This window comes from Taudactylus pleione, unplaced genomic scaffold (assembly GCF_031769625.1).
Source record: "Taudactylus pleione unplaced genomic scaffold, aTauple2 ptg000053l, whole genome shotgun sequence".
NCBI classification, from domain to species: domain Eukaryota; kingdom Metazoa; phylum Chordata; class Amphibia; order Anura; family Myobatrachidae; genus Taudactylus; species Taudactylus pleione.
The window spans coordinates 22,014,282-22,034,960 of record NW_028284455.1 but is presented as its reverse complement, the minus strand read 5'-3'; the positions used below and the strand labels follow the sequence as shown (position 1 = coordinate 22,034,960).

The window sequence follows — 20,679 nt, the reverse complement described above, 5'->3', positions numbered from 1 at the left end:
CATTTTTACAGCTGTGTTATAATTGTTATATCCATGCAGATCACCAAAAGCATCATGACCGGCTTTTACTCAGTTGATGTGTGTTTACTCGTATAATCTGTGAATATGTGTTTAGGTTTATAGCTATAATAAAGTGACACAAACGAAACATGCTGTAACAATGCAATTAGTAAACATTCAAAGTAAAAACATAAAATACATTATATAAAAAGCACCACACAGTGACAAATGTGTTTACATTTTTATTGATAAAAAGGCATGAAACTTGCATTACTATAATTCTTTTTATTACACATAGAATGTGAAGGGCTCCCTAGAAATTGTTCCCCATAATGATATATTTCTTTTTGGGGAAGGCATACAGTATGCATTTTAGAGTAGGCCGTTCCACCTTTTGTTAGCAGTAGTTAGGTGTTCTGTGGCTTACACACTGGTGACTTTAATCTAGAAGCACATCAGAGGCAATGCAATAAAACTGTGCAGGACTAAAGAGATGTTTTCTTTTATAGCCATTAGTAAATGAGGTGCATTATGTCCCTTTCTGCACCTCTGCCACTTAATAAGATTCATTTTCACGTTACATTTGCACTTTGTAATTTTTAGGCTTGTTGGCATATCTTTACTGCCAGTATGTACAAACAGCAGAAATATTTATAATTATGAATTCAATTCTTAGCCATGATGCCCCATGCCGTGTTATTAACTTACTACGTGGTTCTGCACTGAAATAGTACATTGCCCCTTTTATACTTGCGTAGCTGCACAGGGGAGGAAAAAAATAAAACTGTTTTCGCATCATTGAATAATAATTTCAGACTTATCGCTCCAGCCTATTGTGTTTTGTATTAAACCAATACCATATTTGCATAATGGTTACTAACCTATAAAAATAAATCAGTTAACCCAGTTGTTTGTCATGTTCTAAAGAACAATAGAATAAGATTACTATGTATTACACAGTTCAAAGTTAAGCATTTATTTTCTTAGAAATTAAAAAAATAAATATTTTGTTATTAAATAGTGAAATGCATTCTAAGTTATGATTATATACTAAATAGGTTGATTGGAATACCATCAAAGAGACAACTGAGAACCATTCAAACAAAGGTTATGTTGTATTGTTGCTCAACAGTGGCATAAATGTAGCTACTGTATATTGTTTTAAAAAGGCAAAAAGGTTTACAACAAACATTAGAACTAAACTGGGTTTGTTCTAATGAAATCTGATCTATTACCAAAATGTTATCTCAGTCTTTGATACCTTAGCTCAGGAGTAGGCAGCGTGTGGCTTTCCAGCTTGTTGTTGAACCAAAACTCCTATTACAGTATGTTCTGTTATTCTCTGGCAGAACCACAAAATGCCTAAGCCTGCCTTAAATACTATACCACAGTGCTAATGTCATCAGCTTCATCAGGTTTTTTTTGCCTGCTTGGCAGGGATTTCAAGTATTCAAGATGCCGTCTTGCATCTTCTTGGTTTTGCCGTACATAGTATACCACATAGGATATCACCATGGTGAACCAGCCAAACATAGTGACCAACATGGCATAATCTGTTGTCCTTTTGGGAAGATTGCAAAGATCGGCATCATTAGCATTAGTCAGGAATGCCCGTCCCGCATGTTCATCCAGTACGGCTGTTTTGCAGATGACATTGCTTGCAGTCTCATGGTTAGATGCCATGCTTCGCAGAACCTGCTGTAATGTACAGTCGCAATGCCAAGGGTTGTTAGCAATCCGGGCCCTTGCCTTCAGGTTATTGAAAGCATTTTTATGGACACTTACAATTTGGTTATCTGACAGATCTAGAGTCTGCAGGTTCTCTGCTACACCTTTAAAAGAGTACTCATCTATAAATCCAATGGCATTTTTGGACAAGTTGAGAACTTTTAATTGATGGAGATCTTTAAAAATCTCATTAGGGATAGAGGTTATCTGATTGGAGTCTAGGTAGAGTAAAACCGTTTCAGGAGGAATGTCTCTAGGTATTTCCTTGAGATTCGCATTACTGCAGCTGACATTTAAGCCTCCGGAATGAGAGCAAAGGCAGCCTTTGGGACACATACTGGCAGAATGAAAGCACAGTATCATTAGAACAAAGCTTTGTAGGAGTAGACACATGGAGAGAGAGCGTGTTAGCCACAGGTCTACCAAATTCATGCTTAGATGTCAGCATAATAACATGGCTACTTCTCATTTACCCAAAAGAAGTAATAAAGGATGCCCCAAAGCAAATCCGCAGCTTCATTTTAAAAAAATTCTGAATGGATGATCGTAGTGTTCATCAGTTCAGGGAAAACATCTGAAATAAAAACAATAGTGTTAGTTTGATTGACATGTCTATACTTGACTTCATTATATATATATATATATATATATATATATATATATATATATATATAGAAAGTGCACACCTATCGCCTCAGTGAAAATATACATTTGTTTGAGAATTGTCAACTTGATGTTAAATAATTTAATAAGCTGCATATAAAGTATATATGTACGATAAAGCTGGGAGACTGACTTCACAGTGCTCAGCTGCACAGATCAGATGGGCTGTCCATTCACACTTTTTACATTTTCAAAACATTTTAATTATTTCTCATGACTGTTTTTGAACTGTACTAAGTTAAAACAAAAAATGACAAAGTCTCTTATATCCCAAATTCATTGAGATCACAACTATGCCAAAGTAGGCCACGTGCTCAGCTCAAGCATCTTTAGAACTTAAAATGTATTCTCTCATCTTTTATGCCAGGATTTCATAATTAAAGGAACATTTTAAGAAATAAGCCATCCTTTATTTAAACCAAATCAATTCATATTTGTGCTTTTTTATCACTGTACATATATCACATTTCCATTCTCTCTCTCTCTCTCTCTCTCTCTCTCTCTCTCTCTCTCTCTCTCTCTCTCTTCATTCTTCAAAACCAGTACTTTATATTATTTGCAACTATATAAAAATTAAGCATGAGAGGTGTTTCATTTTTCATAATCAGTTGAGACCTGTGAAATAGTTTGATGATTTTATCATCTATAACCCAAATATTATTATTTTTATTTATTACCAGTTATTTATATAGCACACACATATGTCGCAGCGCTTTGCAGAGAATTTTTGGCCATTCACATCAGTCCCTGCCCCAGTGAAGCTTACAATCTATGTTCCCTATCACATGCACACTAGGGTTAATTTTTTGTTGGGGACATGCATTAACATGCAGTATATTTTTGGAGTGTGGGAGGAAACCGGAGTACCCTGAGGAAACCCACGCAAGCACAGGGAGAAGATACAAACTCCACACAGGTAGGGCTGTGGTGGGAATTGAACCCACAAGCTCAGTGATGTGAGGCAGTAACGCTAACCATTACACTGTCTGTGCAGTATCCTTTCCTCACAGCACCCAATGCAATATTGGGAGTGTAATTAGAAATATTTGAATTGTTACTACAGTAGAAATATCATTGTGGAACATGAACTGTGTGCAGCTGTCTCAATTGTTACACACACATCACAAATGTGTAAGTTTACTAAAAGTGTGTTCTGTAAAACACTAAGGGGTCTATTCATTATCACTTAATTTCTACAGAAGCAGGTGAAAATGAACATTTTATCCTGCTTTTGTAGAAAGTAAGTTTTCGGGCCATTCATCAAAAAGAGAAAGCAGTAGATAGCACTGATATCTCCTCTGCTTACCTTTCTCTCACAATGTGGCCCACTGTCCCCAAACTCTAGTCTGTTGACTTAAATTCATCAAGCTCCGAAAATATAATATTTTTGGAGCTTGACTGCAGGAGCATTCGCCACCTTCAGATGGCATTTGCTCCAGCAACCCACTCCTTCCCTATACATCCCTCCGCCCCTGGCAGGCTCCTTCTGCTGGACACCGGGGCTTTTGTGTACCTATGTGAACTTTAGCTCATGCAGTTGCACTAGCAGTGCCGAGTCAGTCTCTGCAGGGCTAAGTTTCCCTCCTCTGAATGGAGCATTGAAAAGATTTGGGGAAACAGTTGACTTTTGGATCAGCTGTCTCCATGCCGGAGCAATGATGGAATTTCTCTGGCGCTCGCCACCAAGTTGAAATGTTAATTATCAGGCCCGATAATTAACATAATGAATAGAGCCCTGTCACAATTGGTGTCTGCGAGTTACCTGTCTCAGGTGATGATCGGGTTTCAACGGAGGCCGGCATGACTGGAACCACAGGTGATGTAGATAGCTCTATTTACAAGACTTGTGTAGCAGTGAAAACTGCCTTTGATGATAAATGACAGGAACTGGAGGGACTGGACTGGGACCGGCAGGAAGACTTGTTGAATTGAACTGATGAACTAAGAACTTGACTCTGGACTGGAACAACGTGGACTGAACTGATGAGCTTGGAACTTGACTCTGGACTGGAACAACGTGGACTGAACTGATGAGCTTGGAACTTGACTCTGGACTGGAACAACGTGGATAGAACTGGTGAGCTTGGAACTTGACTCTGGACTGGAATAATGTGACAATGGCTGAAGGGAAGTCAGGTAATGCTGAGATGAGGGCTAAACAGGGTAATCTGGAATTTCTATGACAAAGGCTGGAACTCAGGTGCAGGCTGGATTGGATAATTGGGAATAACAGGTTTGCAGGAAGGAATGGGTAGGTTTGGGAATTTTAGGTTCAGGGAGGGAGTAGGTAGATAAAAGGGGCAGGAGTTGATCCACAGCAGGAAGCAAGGCAGGGTGACACGATGCAGGTTTACAGAGTGCCAGGGACCAATCAGGAGTAGGACTAGCAGCAGAGCACAGGCCAGGTATTGCTGTAACAGGATGTCTGGACGCCAGGTATTACTGTAGCAGGTTTTCGGGATGCACCAGGGGTTGCTATCAGCAGGCTTACTGGATTGCCAGGTATAGCTGTAGCAGGTTTTCTGGATGCACTGGGGGTTGCTGCCAGCAGGTTTACTGAATTGCCAAGTATAGCTGTAACAGGTTTTCTGGATTGCTCCAGGGGTTGCTGTAGCAGGTTTCAGGGATACACTTGAATGCAGAAACAGCATGAACCATACACCACAGGAAGATGAGATGTTCAGGCCCAGAATGCTATCAGGAGAGGATATATATACCATGGGTCTGGCAGCAATTGGTGGATACAGACAGGTGGTCTGGCAGTAGCATTCTGAGTGGTGGAAGGCACAACATGCACAGGGAGTATTCATCTCTGCAGCTGAGAATCAGAACCACACCTGCGATTTCAATCAGGGCTAGCAGTGCTCACAGACAGAGGAGAGGCCAGGTGCAATAATCAGAGCAAATCCTCCAGGCAAATTACACACACAGATCCATGGGGCAGCTGACAGGGGTAAGTCTCAAGGCAAAAGGGTGACAACTAGACAGGGTCGTGACAGTACCCCCCTCTTTATGGGTGGACTCCGGACACCAAAACAAAAACTTCCTTCAGAAATCTTCCCAATTCTCAATTTGTTGGAGTACTTGGAGTGGAAAGTATACAAAGGAGATAGTTCAAGACCTTCGCCGATTCTTCTTTTTGCTGCGAGAACGTTTTGTGCCAACCAACGGACCAAGAATCTTTGGTAACTCCTGTGAAAATATGTGGCTGGGAAGGACAGGATCAGAATTTTGGGAGGAACAGTAGCAGAAAGTGGACAAGGAGGTGTGTGCACAAGTCATGTTCTGGGTTACAGATTGAAAAGTGCTGCTCTCTTGGGATGCCTGGAATTCGGCACGCTGGCCCTTGAAAACTTGACCTTGTTCGGATTTCAGAGGAGTGGAGGATGAATTCTTGGTAGCACAAACAGAGTGTTTGGACAATATTTTGGAACTGAGAACTTCGCTAGAATTTTGGTTTACAGGGTAAGGACCAAATTCTTTGACAACAGCTTCACTGAAAGTCTTTATATTTTGAAGCATTGGATCTTTGGAGTTGTAAATAAGGGCAACCCAGTCCCAAGCTTTACCTTGAAAAGATGAGATAATAAACTCTACAATATTAGTAGACTTGACTCCACATGACAAAGAAGAATTCATCATATCGAAGAATTGTTTCAATAAAGCATAGTATTGAGATAAGTCCCCATCAAAATAAATGCATGGTGAAGTATCCGATGAATCCTGTGTGTTCAAGGATTGTGGAGCACTTTCAGGTGCCTGGCAGGAGGAAACTTGAGGATGCTCCGATTGATGAGGAGTCGAAAAAACTGAAGCTGACTGATGTTCGGAATTCGGACCAATTGATGGAACTGGGAGGAGTCCTGGGGAGCTAGAGACAGTAGCATCAACAATCAAAGCTGAGAACAGGCTACAGAGATTATCATCTTCTGAAACGATATTTGCAGGAGACGCTGAACAGGAATCATGATCAGATTTTGTAGTACAAGACACTTTTCCCTGATAACAGGAACTTAAAACCCCCTCCTGAAGCATGAGACTTGAGACCCCCTCCTGGGGTGCGAGACTTGAGACCCCCTCCTGTGGTGCGAGACTTGAGACCCCCTCCTGGGGTGGAAAACTTGAAACCTCTCCTGGGGCTGCTGACTGGAGTCCCCTGTTGGGACGGGCAGAATCCAGGCTGGGACCGGAACGGGCAGAATCCGGGCTGGGACCGGAACGGGCAGAATCTGGGCTGGGACTGGAATGGGCAGAATCCGGGCTGGGACCGGAACGGGCAGAATACGGGCTGGGTCCGGAACGGGCAGAATCCGGGCTGGGACCGGAATGGGCAGAATCTGGGCTGGGACCGGAACGGGCACTGAGACGTTGACACTTGGAACCACTGCTGGAGTTGCAAAGGAAACAGTCTTTAATGAAGTGGTCAGAACACCCACAATAGAGGCAGAGCTGTAAATCTTTGCGCCGCTGGCATTCGGCCACAGAGAGCTTGGGGTGTGGGTAACTACGATGTCTGACATTACGTGGTTCGGAAGAATCCTTGTTTCTTAGGGATTCCAAGGCAGAGGTTTTAGTCAAGACAGAGGAAGAAATTCAGGAATGATCTGAAAAATTTTGCTGAGTAGAGCCTGAAGCTGTTCCAGCAGTCGATGGAAGGTAGTTAGGGGTTCAGGTAAGGTTTGGGTAACATCTAGCCGGTTATTCAGGATTTTCAAAAGCTGTAGCACTTGATGCTATACGGCCTCCTGTGAATCCAAGCGGGTGACCAGGTTACAGAAAGCATCTAGTCCCTTAATAGGTACTTGATCCGCCACCATCGTTGGGCCTGAACATTCTGTCACAATTGTTGTCTGCGAGTTACCTGTCTCAGGTGGTGATCGGGTTTCAATGGAGGCCGACATGACTGGAACCACAGATTATGTAGATAGCTCTATTTACAAGACTGGTGTAGCAGTGAATGTATCCACATTAAATAAAGGGACCGGACTGAGACCGGCAGGAAGACTTGTTAAATTGAACTGATGAACTGGGAACTTGACTCTGGACTGGAACAACGTGGACTTAACTGATGAGCTTGGAACTTGACTCTGGACTGGAACAACGTGGATTGAACTGATGAGCTTGGAACTTGACTCTGGACTGGAATAATGTGACAATGGCTGAAGGGTAGTCAGGTAATGCTGAGATGAGGGCTAAACAGGGTAATCTGGAATTTCTATGACAAAGGCTGGAACTCAGGTGCAGGCTGGATTGGATAATTGGGAATAACAGGTTTCAGGAAGGAATGGGTAGGTTTGGGAATTTTAGGTTCAGGGAGGGAGTAGGTAGATAAAAGGGGCAGGAGTTGATCCACAGCAGGAAGCAAGGCAGGGTGACACGATGCAGGTTTACAGAGTGCCAGGGACCAACCAGGAGTAGGACTAGCAGCAGAGTACTGGCCAGGTATTGCTGTAACAGGACGTCTGGATGCCAGGTATTACTGTAGCAGGTTTTCTGGCAGTAGCATTCTGAGTGGTGGAAGGCACAACATGCAGAGGGAGTATTCATCTCTGCAGCTCTGAGAATCAGAACCACACCTGCGATTCCAATCAGGGCTAGCAGTGCTCACAGACAGAGGAGAGGCCAGGTGCAATTATCAGAGCAAATCCTCCAGGCAAATTACACACACAGATCCATGGGGCAGCTGACAGGGGTAAGTCTCAAGGCAAAAGGGTGACAACTAGACAGGGTCGTGACAGAGCCCTTAGGGTTTTTTTAATAATTTGCAACAATAAGGCTGATTTTCTAACAAGTGAGTGGTACAATTTATGAAGATCTGTAAAAGGCTGAACTTGGTGCTTCACCGAACAGTCTGGTTGCCTTAGCCGGTTCACTCATGTGCAGTGGACTGGTAACCCAGTTTAGGCCTCCAGTTCCACATTTTGATAAAAGAAAACTGTTAACAAAAATATTTATTTAAATAAAGCATTTTTTCTATGAAATGGCAATAGTGATAGGAGGATCGTGGTGTCGTGGTGGTACCATATTCATTCTAAGATAGGCTTTGCATGGGGAATCTGTTGTCGATGGTAGTTAGCAAAGGCTACCTCTAGAGATGAGCCAAGGAGCTTGTTGAATAGGGAAAAGTCCTTATGGCTTATCTACATCAAATAAATATACCCATAAATCATACCACCCAAATTTTTAAGTTGGAAAATCAGGACAGTGTGCACATAAGAAGGGACATAGTCAAGCATCAATGAGGCCAAGCATCACAGGCCACTTAAGGTTTCCCTGAAGTTCTGGGCTGCCCTCAGTCCCTCCCTCTCTCTTAAAAACACCACTTTGATCCCTCTTGTACCAGTGGTTTAGTAAATAAACTTGTAATGTGTTACCAGGATTACAGCTGTCTCTAGTGGCAAATGTGGAAACTGAAGTACTGTATGCTACATTTTCCATTGATTGTTTACTTTCTTTATTTTCTGTATGAGTTTGGTATTTTCCTTTTCTTAACATTATTTGTAAAAAAACACTTTAAAATTTTAGCATCAAGATAAAATAAAAGCAAATAACAATTGGATTGTTAATTATTGATATTTTCTTTAATTAAATATATATTATGTTTTAATACAATTAATTATGATATTCTGGTTAAAATGAGCACCTATGAAATGCATGAGACAAAGACAAGTTGGATTATAGGCCCTGATTCAGACCCACTCGCGAGCGGCTGTCCGCTCGCAAGTGGGTCGATGTTCTGCACTGAGCATGCGCACGACGGAGGGAGCTCCGTCGTGCGCATGCACCAGACGCGACGAGCGAAGGAAAGTCCTTCGCTCGTTGTGTCTGATCAAAGGGGGCGTGCTGTCGATGTTGATTGACAGCACGCCCCCTTTGGTGGGCGTGCCTCCCTGACGGGGGCGTTCCCACGGGAACGCCTCCCGTCAGAAGCCGGCCCACTGACATCACTAGTGATGTCAGTGGGAGTGATTTTGGCTCTGATAGAGCCAAATTCACTCCGGGGCTTGCGGTTGAAAACCTCAACCGCAGGCTCTGGCTCGCAGTTTCGATGGTCGCGATGGTCACGACCATCGTGGCCATCAAACTGCACGCTCGTATAGGCTGTGGGAGGTGACCCACAGCTATACGAGCGTCCAGGAGGACGCTCCATTTTTATGGAGGGCGGCCCTCATTCAGAGCGTGCGCTCTGCTCAGAGCGTACGGCTCTGAATGAGGGCCATAGTTTGCAGGATAATGTTTTGTTTACATATTTAGTGCAAAAATAATGTGTTTGGTCATGTTGAAGCCATATGAATTTGCTAAGCTTCCAAATGTTTGTACTCATTAATTAAGTTCCAGTGATGACAGTAATGTTCCTCCTTATGTTTCTTCTCCAAAGATATCAGACAGACACATTAGTTTCACAGATAAATGGACTATGATCAATATTTGCATATGCATTTTCCTTGCTCCTTTTTAATTCCTGGCCTAAGACACGTACTACAAAGGCAAAGTGCACAATTGTTAACTAATGGAATAAATGGAAGCCTGAGTATCCTGGCACCTGCTGATCTTATTTGGTACTGCTGCATCAAATTCTTTATGGGTGGTATACCAGGCTGAAAAAATGTAAAACCACATTTAATAGACGGTTACCCGGTACAGATTGCAGCTGACCTTCACTTGGTTGTGCAGTACTCTGCAGGTTGTCTTTATCACTACCCCTCTTCTTTATTTTCCTTGTCTTTTTTCTTTTCTTTTTGTTCTTAATTTTATTTGATTCTCTATATTTGTCTATGCTACGTTAATATTAATATATAACAATCGGTTGACTATTTATTGTGTTGTTTAAACCATTGATATGCATCAATGTATTGTTTGCATTATACTTTGTATGTTTTGTATTTACTCTTTGATATACTGCATCTTATATCAACTTTTCTAAATAAAGAGAGAAAAAAAATGTAAAGCCACAGCTAAAAATTAAATATATGCTTGCATACCTAAATACTTAGCAAAGTTTATTTTACGGATTCAAACACTAAATGAGTTGTAATCAATAACTGTGTTAACCACTATGCAAAATGCAGGATATATCTTGTAGTAAAAGACAAAGTTTATAGATAATTCCTTTATATTATATATACTCTACTAACCTATTGCATGCTATTGGGAAAAAATAGCTCCTTCTTTGGGCAATAATTACAACAATAACCAGAATATATATCAAATAAAAAATCCAAGTGCCACTAGTCACATCCTACTCCAAACTGATCTATATATGAGTGATGCTACACACCTAAGAGAGAATCTGCCTTAATCTCTCAATATAAATAGTACAAACAAATACAAACTGAGGTGGAGCTGCACAAAATAACAGACCAGTATTCTCATAAAACACAAATGTTTTATTAAAGAGTATATTAAGAATAATGACACGTTGTAAGATTAATATACATATATTCCATATAGTTAATAAACCATACACACAACAACTCCAATATATATAGCTCACCAGCTGGGGGAATTAAAAAACCCTCAAATAGATACAATGTATCAGTCCAAATCCTGTGTATCACTAAAACCGATGGTAATATTGTATCCACATTAAATAAAGGTTCCGTCTAGCAGAGGCTTGGAATAAAAAACTGTATTTGTCAATGGATCCAGGAGCAGTGTACATCCATGTACAATGGTTAAATTAATTTGTGTATATAGACCTGCTCACCCGGCCATCCAGAAAGCTCTGATAATTAAACTGATGGTAACCGGATCGAACTGCACGCAGGCAGTACAGTATGGCCCCTGCTCCTGCTCACAGGTAGTGAGCACAGTGGGCCGTAGTCAATTAGAGGAGAAAAGCTTTTTTCGCCTGTTTTTTGGCGAAAATATTGCCTAAAAACTTTTCACCTAATTCAATTCCATGACCATTTTGCCTAAGAGGAAACTCGATACATTGAATTCGGCAAAAAAGATTCTCCAATGAATAGCAGGTGAAAAGAAGTGCAAAATCTTTATTTTGGGGTGCAAACATGGGGAAATGACTCAGAACCCTTGGGACAGCCCCCAAAAGGACAAATCTGCAAAAAAAAACAAACCTAAGAACACCCCAAAAACGACATGCCATTTTTGGGATGAAAATGTAAAAAGTGGGGGGACAAGCATAAAAACTAGTGAAATACGCTTCTTGGGGGGCTGCAAGGATGGGTCAGGTGTTTTTGGATAGCAGGTGCATGCAGCAGGTGGATTTTTCAAATTTTTTAAAAGTTCACTTTAGAGCTCACTTTTTTAAAAAAGTTCACATTTTTCGCCGAAGATGCATGCGGCGCAAAATGGGCGTGGTCACTTAAAAATGGGGCATGTCAACATGACACACACCCTTTATCGTCACTCAAAACATTCCTATCCATATGCACCTTAACCCCAGTAGTGCCCCTTATACAGTACCTCCAGTATGCAATGTCCCCAGTTGTGGTCTCTCTTATTCAGGCACATAGTAGTGCCCCTTATATAATTTCCCGAGTAGTGGTCCCCCTTATACAGCCCCCCATTAGTTCCCCTTATTCAGTGCCCCAGTAGTGGTCCACCCTATGAAGTGCCTCGAGTAGTGTTCCCCCTTATGCAGTGCCCCTTATATAGTGCCCCCAGTAGCAGTCCCCACAATGCAGTGCCCCCAGTAGTAGTACCCCCCTTATGCAGCACCCTTTATATAGTGCCCCCAGTAGTAGTCCTCCCTATGCAGTGTCCCCAGTAGTGGTACCCCTTATGCAGGCCCCCAGTAGTGATCCCCCCTATCCAGTGCCCCCTATAGTGGTCCTCCCTATTTAGTGCCCCCCAGCAGTGGTCCCCCCAGTGCAGTGCCCCTAGCAGTAAGCCTCTTATATAGTGGTGCCCCCAGCAATAGTCCCCCTACCCCCATGCAGTGCTCCCAGCAGTAGTCCCCCCCAGGCAGTGCCCCCAGTAGTGATCCCCCCTATCCAGTGCCCCCTGTAGTGGTCCTCCCTATTTAGTGCCCCCTGTAGTGGACCCCCCTATGAAGTGCCCCCAGTAGAGTTCCCCCCTTATATAGTGAACCCTGTAGTGGTCCCCCCTATGAACTTCCCCCAGTAGTGTTCTCCCTTATATAGTGCCCCCTGTAGTGGTCCCCCCTATGAAGTGTCCCCAGTAGTGGTCCCCCTTATGCAGACCCCCAGTAGTGATCCCCCCTATCCAGTGAGCCTTATACAGTGCCCCCTGTAGTGGTCCTTCCTGTTATTGCCCCCAGTAGTGGTCCTCCCAGTGCAGTGCCCCTAGTAGGAAGCATCTTATATAGTGCCCCCAGTAGTAGTCCCCAGTAGAAGTGTGCCCAGTAGTAGCCCCCCAAGTAGTAGACACCAGAAGTGCCCCACCCCCAGTAGAGGTCCCCCCAGTAATGGTGCCACCAGTAGTAGCCCGTAGTAGTAGCCCCTCCCAAGTTGTGCCCCCAGTAGTGCAGGCATGTTAAAAAAAAATACACTTATCTGAATCCACGTTCTGGCTCCAGACACCGCTCCCACTCCCGCCGCCGCCGCATGTCAGTCCTCTCGGGCTGGCGCAATAAGCATTATGGGAGAGACGTCATGACGTCTCTCCCATTACCCACTGCATGAGCCGGAAGGCGGAGCTCATGAGTGAGCTCCAGCCTGTCTCTTGCAGTGGGCACTGCAGCCAATGAGAGTCTGTCTGACTCTCATTGGCTGCTGATTCACACACACATTGCTGCAACTCGGCGGTGATGTGTGTGCAGCAGCAGCAGCCAACGAGTCTTCTGACTCTCATTGGCTGCTGATTAACACACACATCGTCGCCAGCGATGTGTGTGTTATGCACAGCATGAGCCCGCCTGCCACCCTCCTCCTGGCGCTATTGGGCAAGCACTCAGGGAGAGGGAAGGGGCTCAGCTGTGCAGCACAGGACCGGCACAGGGAAGCCTAGCGCCGGTCCTAGGTAAATGTGTAGCGCTGACCACACACACTGTGGTTGGTGCTAAACTGCCTAACTAGGGGCGCCGCCGGTCCTACGGGGTCCAGGGCACACGCCCTGCTCAACCCCCCTTAGTTACGCCACTGCTTTAGACATAAAAATATCCTAGCACCCATTTTTAAGTACCCCAAATATGAATGGACTACTTATTTTCACCAAACAATACTGCTTTATGCCATTCTTCATCACTTTTATAAAGATGGTTATTAGTACACATCTATATTGTTTTCCTATGTTAGTGTATCTTATTCTGGGATACAGACTGATTTCCCCAATTCTTTCAGTACTTTTCGCCTGTTCCGCATTCGCCTATTTCCGTTTCGCCTGTTTTGCAATTAAATTAGGTGAAAAGCGAGGATGTGCACGGAATGAATTCGCCTCTGAAACAGGCGAATGAGGCAAAATGTTGGACAGGCGAAAACGTTCCTATTTTTCGACTAATTGAATACGGGTCAGTATCTGATGGTCACAGGGGGTATAAACCGCTACTGCTGGTGTGGGGGCTGAGACCATGCATTAGAAGTGCCATCTCAATGGTATCACATGGCAGCTCCCCTGGTAGCTGATTTTAGCAGATCGGTTCCAGACTGTGTATTGGTATGGAGGTGGTATGGATCACACTCAGTGGTGGGTACTCCTGGTACGGACACTCCGTTAAACTTGATGCGCTTCACCGCACTAGGCAGCTCTCTCAAAAGGCGGAAATAGCAGTGCTAGGAGGATGCACATTAAATATTGGTTCTGTTCATTACTTCAGGTTATTCAAATAAACAATTATTGATGATATGGTGGTTATTGCATAAAAATAGATGGAATAATGTCATAGCAAAATTTAATAATAAACAACCCTTGTGTACACGGTCAAATATATACAATATGATAAAATACATAAAATATACACAGCATATATTATATTATGGTGATTAAATAAATCATGCGTAATAATATCCACCTGATCCAAAATAATTGATATAATGTGCATTGAATATATAAACCTCCCAACATGATGGAAGGGAAAATTGGGATTATTCAATGCTCATCCCTGATAACAAACTAGAAAACCCCCCAAATGGGCTAGACCACACCACTAGATCTAGAATATATAGTTTCAGCTCCAAAAATTATGATATTTCATAAAACATGATACTGCTAAGGATATGAAAATGCTGTATTTGTGGCAGGGTTGGAAAAAAAAAGTTAAACATTTTTTTTTTTTTACCAATCCTGGTTAGAAAGCTTTAAAACATGGTTAAACATGATTTCTAATACATAGCAATGTTTCACAGTATTAATATAATATGCAGGATTATTTTTTTTCCATTCCCAGACCTCAAATGTCCTGCGGCTCACTCTCACCGTTGGGTCCCGCCGGCTACAGTATTGGGACCAAGTGCCAGGATCAGAAGATACGCTGCATCTTAGTGAATCGTAAACCTCAATTCAGGGTGCTTGGTGGGAAGGAAAGCCTCTTTAGCTCAGTCTGGACAATGTAAAGGTAAGCAAGACAGCAACTAGTTTTGTCCAACACTTTGCACTTTTTTAAGCTCAAAAAGAGAGTGAGCCACAGGATATTTGAGGTCCGGGTGAAGGATCTAACACAGAGAGCTGCCGCAGAGTGCTACAACAACATAGGATCACTAACAAAGTCTTTTGGTGTTGGAAGGAATTTATTAAAGCAGCCGTTGCTTGTGCTATGAAACTAAGGGGTAAATTGACTAAAGTGAGAGTTTTTAGAAGTTTTAGAAGAGATGTTGCCCATAGCAACCAATCTGATTCTAGCTATTATCTTCTAAAAGGTGCTGGTTAAAAAATAAGTAGAATCTGATTGGTTGCTATGGGCAACATCTCTTCTAAAACTCACTTCTAAAAACTCTCACTTTAGTAAGTTTACCCCTAAGAGGAAGGTAAGTCTCATATGTTACACACGGACATTAAGCAGTCCATTGAGATTTTACATGATCCTCTGTTTCTCCTTATCCGGTCTATACTTATAGATTTCATCTGCCTCATTTATATATATCCAGCTGGACTTTTATTCACTACCATTTATATGGTTCATATTTTGTGTTGTATATATGGTTTATGTGTCATTATTTTTATATGATAGTTCATTGTATGACCAGCAGCGCTGATTCTATGTATATTCTAGACTGAACACATATACATTATTGCAGTGACTAGTTAGTTTTTATTGTGTAGCAAAATATCATTATTGTTACAATAAATTATTATACTGTGTCAATTGCTGGCTGTTTCTATCCAACACAGGGTTTTCTCTTTAATGCCTCTCAGATGTAGCAGTACACGCCTACTTTAATGCACGTTCATAGGTGTTGCTTTCACAATCTGCCTGAAAAGATTTTTCAAAAGTAGGCAAGTATGCGACAATGACGTACATTAATAGTGAGAAACAGATGCGCTGGAGCTGGCTTAGCATTTGCAGATATTTATGCTTCTATCCTGTATGTCATATTAAAAAAGGCACAGATGAATGATTTTAATCTCCCCTGTGCTTCAGATATATTTCATAGTTGTTGTAAACACTGAAGAATCACTGTTACTTATAAGTCAGAATGAGAAAACATAATGAATAGTGAAAGCTCAAAAGGGAATTTCACAACATCCATTTAATAATTTGGAAACAGCAAATAGATTAGACAGCACTGTACACATTATATAATCCACATTTACAATCCTGAACTATTGCTTGCCTGGGATACGGGGTTATAAATTATAGTGGTATTGGGTTCTATTTTTTCTGTTTTTAAATGTGCTTAAAAAAAGTGTAAATTGAGTGAGATACAGTGTTAAGATAATTAATGAGTGAGGTAAGTAACCTGAAAGTGAGAAGTATCTAGTGAAATTATTATAATTCATTCTATTGCTGAAAGTGTCAATCAGATTTATTTTCTGCATAATGTTTTTTGCTTATTAATAATGAAATTTCCTAACAGTGGGCCTGATTCAGCACGGATCGCTATTGGGATTATGCATGCAGTTCTGCTGTGAAAATATGCTAATATTTGCATCTGCTTGGCCAGCATAGAGACGCCCACTACCGCATTCTCATATTCATAAGACGTCGCAGACCTGCGTATACATCGGTAACATCAAGTAACATCGGACCCTCACGCAGAAATACAGCAGGTATGACCTTTCTCAGAAATTGCAAGTCTCGTCACATGGAGTGAGTACTCAACTTGCAAATGCTATTGAAGTGGTTATTTTCTGCACACCTATGCAACGGCGTTCAAACGGACAGGCACGGCTGCATTTCTCTGACCACAGTACACAGTTATTTTTAGATATATGTATGCGGACTGTTTGGATGTAAAGCATACTTACCTACTTTTTAGATAAGCTTTATGGGAGCAGCTTGGACAGCTGCTCCTGCAGGCTGATTCGGGGGCGGGGCCGGGCTGGTGATGTAATTAGGCAGACCCCTTTCCATGGAAAAGTCAGCAATTGCGGGTCTGCGACGATGGGGTACGGCTAAATGATACAAATCGCATTGTTTAGCCCCGTCCCCTACCCGCAGACCCGCAAATTCCCCATTAAATCTCCCCATCCTGCCCGCTTCACTGGGAAGTGGGCAGGATGCGGAAGATCTGCCTACACTGCCGGGGGCTACCCGAAAAATCGGGAGCCTCCCGCGACTTTCGGGAGTGTAGGCAAGTATGATGTACTGTAAAGTTAATTTCAAACTTTAATTTCCTATTTACAATTTCCATACAGTTATTCTCTTTCCCCACTTAAAGCACTTGGCAATAATCCAGCAGCACAGACAGAGTTTTTTCCTCATTGACTACGCTTACTTCAAAAATGGAAAAAACACAAACTTTTAAAACCCTAAAAAAATTATTAATAATAAAGCATTATTTCAAATCGGAATAACCAAAAAATCATTATTTTTTTAGCATTTCTATCTTCAACAAGATATTTTTATTTTTAATTGGTACTTACAGAACTGATTAGGCAAAGTCAATATTTCTGGTTTCACTGCATATCTGTTAGCACTTGGCTACCATGGATATATTTTCTTAGTAAATCATGGTGATAAGAGTTATTGTATTGCTGCAATAAGTGGTGAAAGAAAACCGTCCCTATTGCCAATAATAAATAGATCCCAAAGTGTTCAGACAATGGCCCTCATTCAGAGCCGTACGCTCTGAGCAGAGCGCACGCTATGAATGAGGGCCGGACACCATAAAAATGGAGCGCCACCCACAGCCTATACGAGCGTGCAGTTTGATGGCCGCGATGGTCGTGACCATCGCGACCATCGAAACAGCGAGCCGGAGCCTGCGGTTGAGGTTTTCAACCGCAAGGCTCGGAGTGATTTTGGCTCTATCAGAGCCAAAATCACTCCCACTGACATCACTAGTGATGTCAGTGGGCCGGCTTCTGACGGGAGGCGTTCCCGTGGGAACGCCCCCGTCAGGGAGGCACGCCCCCGGCACGCCCACCAAAGGGGGCGTGCTGTCAATCAACATCGACAGCACGCCCCCTTTGATCAGACACAACGAGCGAAGGACTTTCATTCGCTCGTCACGTCTGGCGCATGCGCACGATGGAGCTCCCTCCGTCATGCGCATGCTCAGTGCAGACCATCGACCCACTTGCGAGCGGACAGCCGCTTGCGAGTGGGTCTGAATCAGGGCCACTGTGTGCTCCAAAACCAGAACAAACATCCAACAGCCGCCGGCCGGTGGCTGTGTGTTTGTTTTAATTAGCAGCAGGACCAGTGCTAGGCTTCCATTCACCCAGCACTGTCCTGTGCTGCATGGCTGCGCCCCTTCCCTCCCCATGAGCGCTTACCCAATAGCACTAGCGGGAGGGTAGAGGGCAGGCTCAGGAAGGAAGCAGGGTTGCGCTCCGGGCGATGGACCTCCTAATCCGTGCTTAAAGCCGGAGCCCGCCACTTATCAACAGTCAATGAGAGTCTGCCAGACTCTCATTGGCTGCTGCGCCCACTGCCGGAAGCCAGGCTGAAGCCCACTCATGAGCTCCATCTTCCAGCTCCTGCAGTGGGTAATGGGAGAGATGTCATGATGTCTCTCCCATACTGCAGAGCAGGTCTGCCCGGGAGGACAGAGGAGCTAATGGCTGCAGCAGGAGCAGGGATTCAGGTAAGTGGATTTTTTAAAATATTTTTTAAATGTGTATGTCTGCTGGGGGGGAGGCACCGCTACTGGCTACTGGGGTCACTACTGGGGACTACTACTAAGGATGGGACTACTACTGGGGGCACTGCTTCAGGGGGGACCACTACTGGGGACTACTACTAAGGAGGGGACTACTACCACTGCACAGGTGGGACCACTACAAGGGGCACTGCATAGGGGGGATAACTACTGGGGGCCTGCATAAGGGGGACAACTACTGGGGCACTGTATAAGGGGCACTACTGGGGGCCTGCATAAGGGGGATCACTCCTTGGGGCACTGTATAAGGGGCACTGCATATGGGGGATCAACACAGGGGGCCTGCATATGGGGGATCACTACCGGGGGCACTGTATAAGGGGAACTAATGGGGGCTGCATAAGGGGGACCACTACAGGGGGTACTGTATAAGGGACACTGCATATGGGGGATTACTACTGGGGGCACTTTATAAGGGGAACTAATTGGGGGCTGCATAAGTGGGACAACTACAGTGGGTACTGTATAAGGGACATTACTGGGGGCCTGCATAAGAGGAACCACTACTGGGGACATTGCATACTGTGGTACTGTATAAGGGGCACTACTGGGGGCCTGAATAAGGGGGACCACTACTAGGGGTACTGCATAGCGGAATTGTATAAGGTGCACTGCATTAAGGTGCATATGGAAAGAAATTTTCCCAGTGACAAGAAAGGGGTGTGTGTCATGTTGACACACCCTATTTTTCAGTGATCATGCCCATTGTGACCACAACCATTTTTCACCGTGTTGGGTTTTTGGGGGGCTCCATTTTTCAATTTGCCCTGGGCTCCATATACCCTAGTTACACCACTGGTGACAATTAAAGCTCAGTTGTATGACATGTACAATACACATACACTTTTAATACCAAAACAATATGGCAAACTTATCTTACTTACACAGGGTAAATAAAAGATTTTTCCATAAACTTAAAAAATAAACATCATCTTTTGGGCATATTAAATTGGCTTTGTTAATTTTACCAATAAAATTAACACACCCATTGCAGCAATTATTCAATTAACGTGGTTATGCATGCTCCCAATAGCTGTGGTATTCAAATTAAAAAAACTGTTGTATTTTTTTGGGGAAGTAATAGTAATATTTATTACTGTTTCAGAGAAAAAACATTGTTATGTAAAAATGCATTAAATGGTTGATTTTTGCAGTTTTTGTAAAAAGTTAAAAAATTATAAAAAGCAAACAAATTTTATTTAATTACACCAAATTAAATTAAACATCCAAAAAATAGAAAAAAGAGATTTCGGGGTAATGTAGGCCAATTTAAATTTTTTTTTTTTTTAAAAAAGCTATTATTTTCATTTAAATAAATGCTTTAGTTGAATTTGAGGTGCAAAAAAATAAAAAAAAATTAAAGTTGGGATAATTTGAGGCCATTTTTTAACAAGCAAAATTGACCTCTAATTATTGGGCTATTATAGGAAACTTCCAAATGCTTAATTAGTCTTTAGGGGGTGTCCAAGGGGTTCTGAAGCAAGTCCCGACAATTTGTCCTTAGAAAAATTATTCTAGGAAAAATTGGAGCTCTGAAGCTGCGAGAAAAAAGCTGTGTTAATTTTTATATAAATTTCCGCACCTGAGTTTCTCACAGGCAATTGGTTAGGAATAACCTTGTGGCTGCAGGGAAAAAAAAGTTTTTTCTAATTAATATGGCCAAATGAATATGCCCCTATGTTACAGTATATCATTGTATGCATTTAACTCTATTCCAAAGCAAATACATCTACATGTCTTTATAATTTGACATTCTTCTATTAGTGAAATAGAAATCAGAATTGTCTGCTGTATGCAGAATTGTATTCACCTTTGCAGTGCACCTGCCTCCTATCTCTACACTTGGTTTGGTACTCATCATCCTTTTCAGTATGCTCTTGCACTAGCCAACAGATGCATTAACATGCCCTCACTGAGCTTTGCCTACATGAGAGCGCCCTGTTATAGTTCAGTTCTGTTGATATATGTGTACTATTTTGTGATATACAGTTATTAAATAGTAGACACCAGCAGAAAGTAGTGTTGTAGACACACCAGCCAGATAGACTTAACCAGTAGTTAGGGTTTATTGCAGTGAATGATTTTTGTACATTCCTAATCATGG

General features: G+C 42.6%; 1 protein-coding gene across 1 annotated transcript in view; it reads right to left on the bottom strand.

The window, feature by feature from the left end:
* Window positions 1–229: 229 nt before the first annotated feature.
* Window positions 230–20,679, bottom strand: part of LRRC3B (leucine rich repeat containing 3B) — a 260,121-nt gene continuing 239,671 nt past the window's right edge. The window contains exon 2 of the mRNA XM_088463506.1: window positions 230–2,302. Coding sequence (XP_088319632.1) covers window positions 1,381–2,160 — 780 coding nt within the window. The 5' untranslated portion in view covers window positions 2,161–2,302 and the 3' untranslated portion in view covers window positions 230–1,380. The remainder of the gene's footprint in view (window positions 2,303–20,679) is intronic.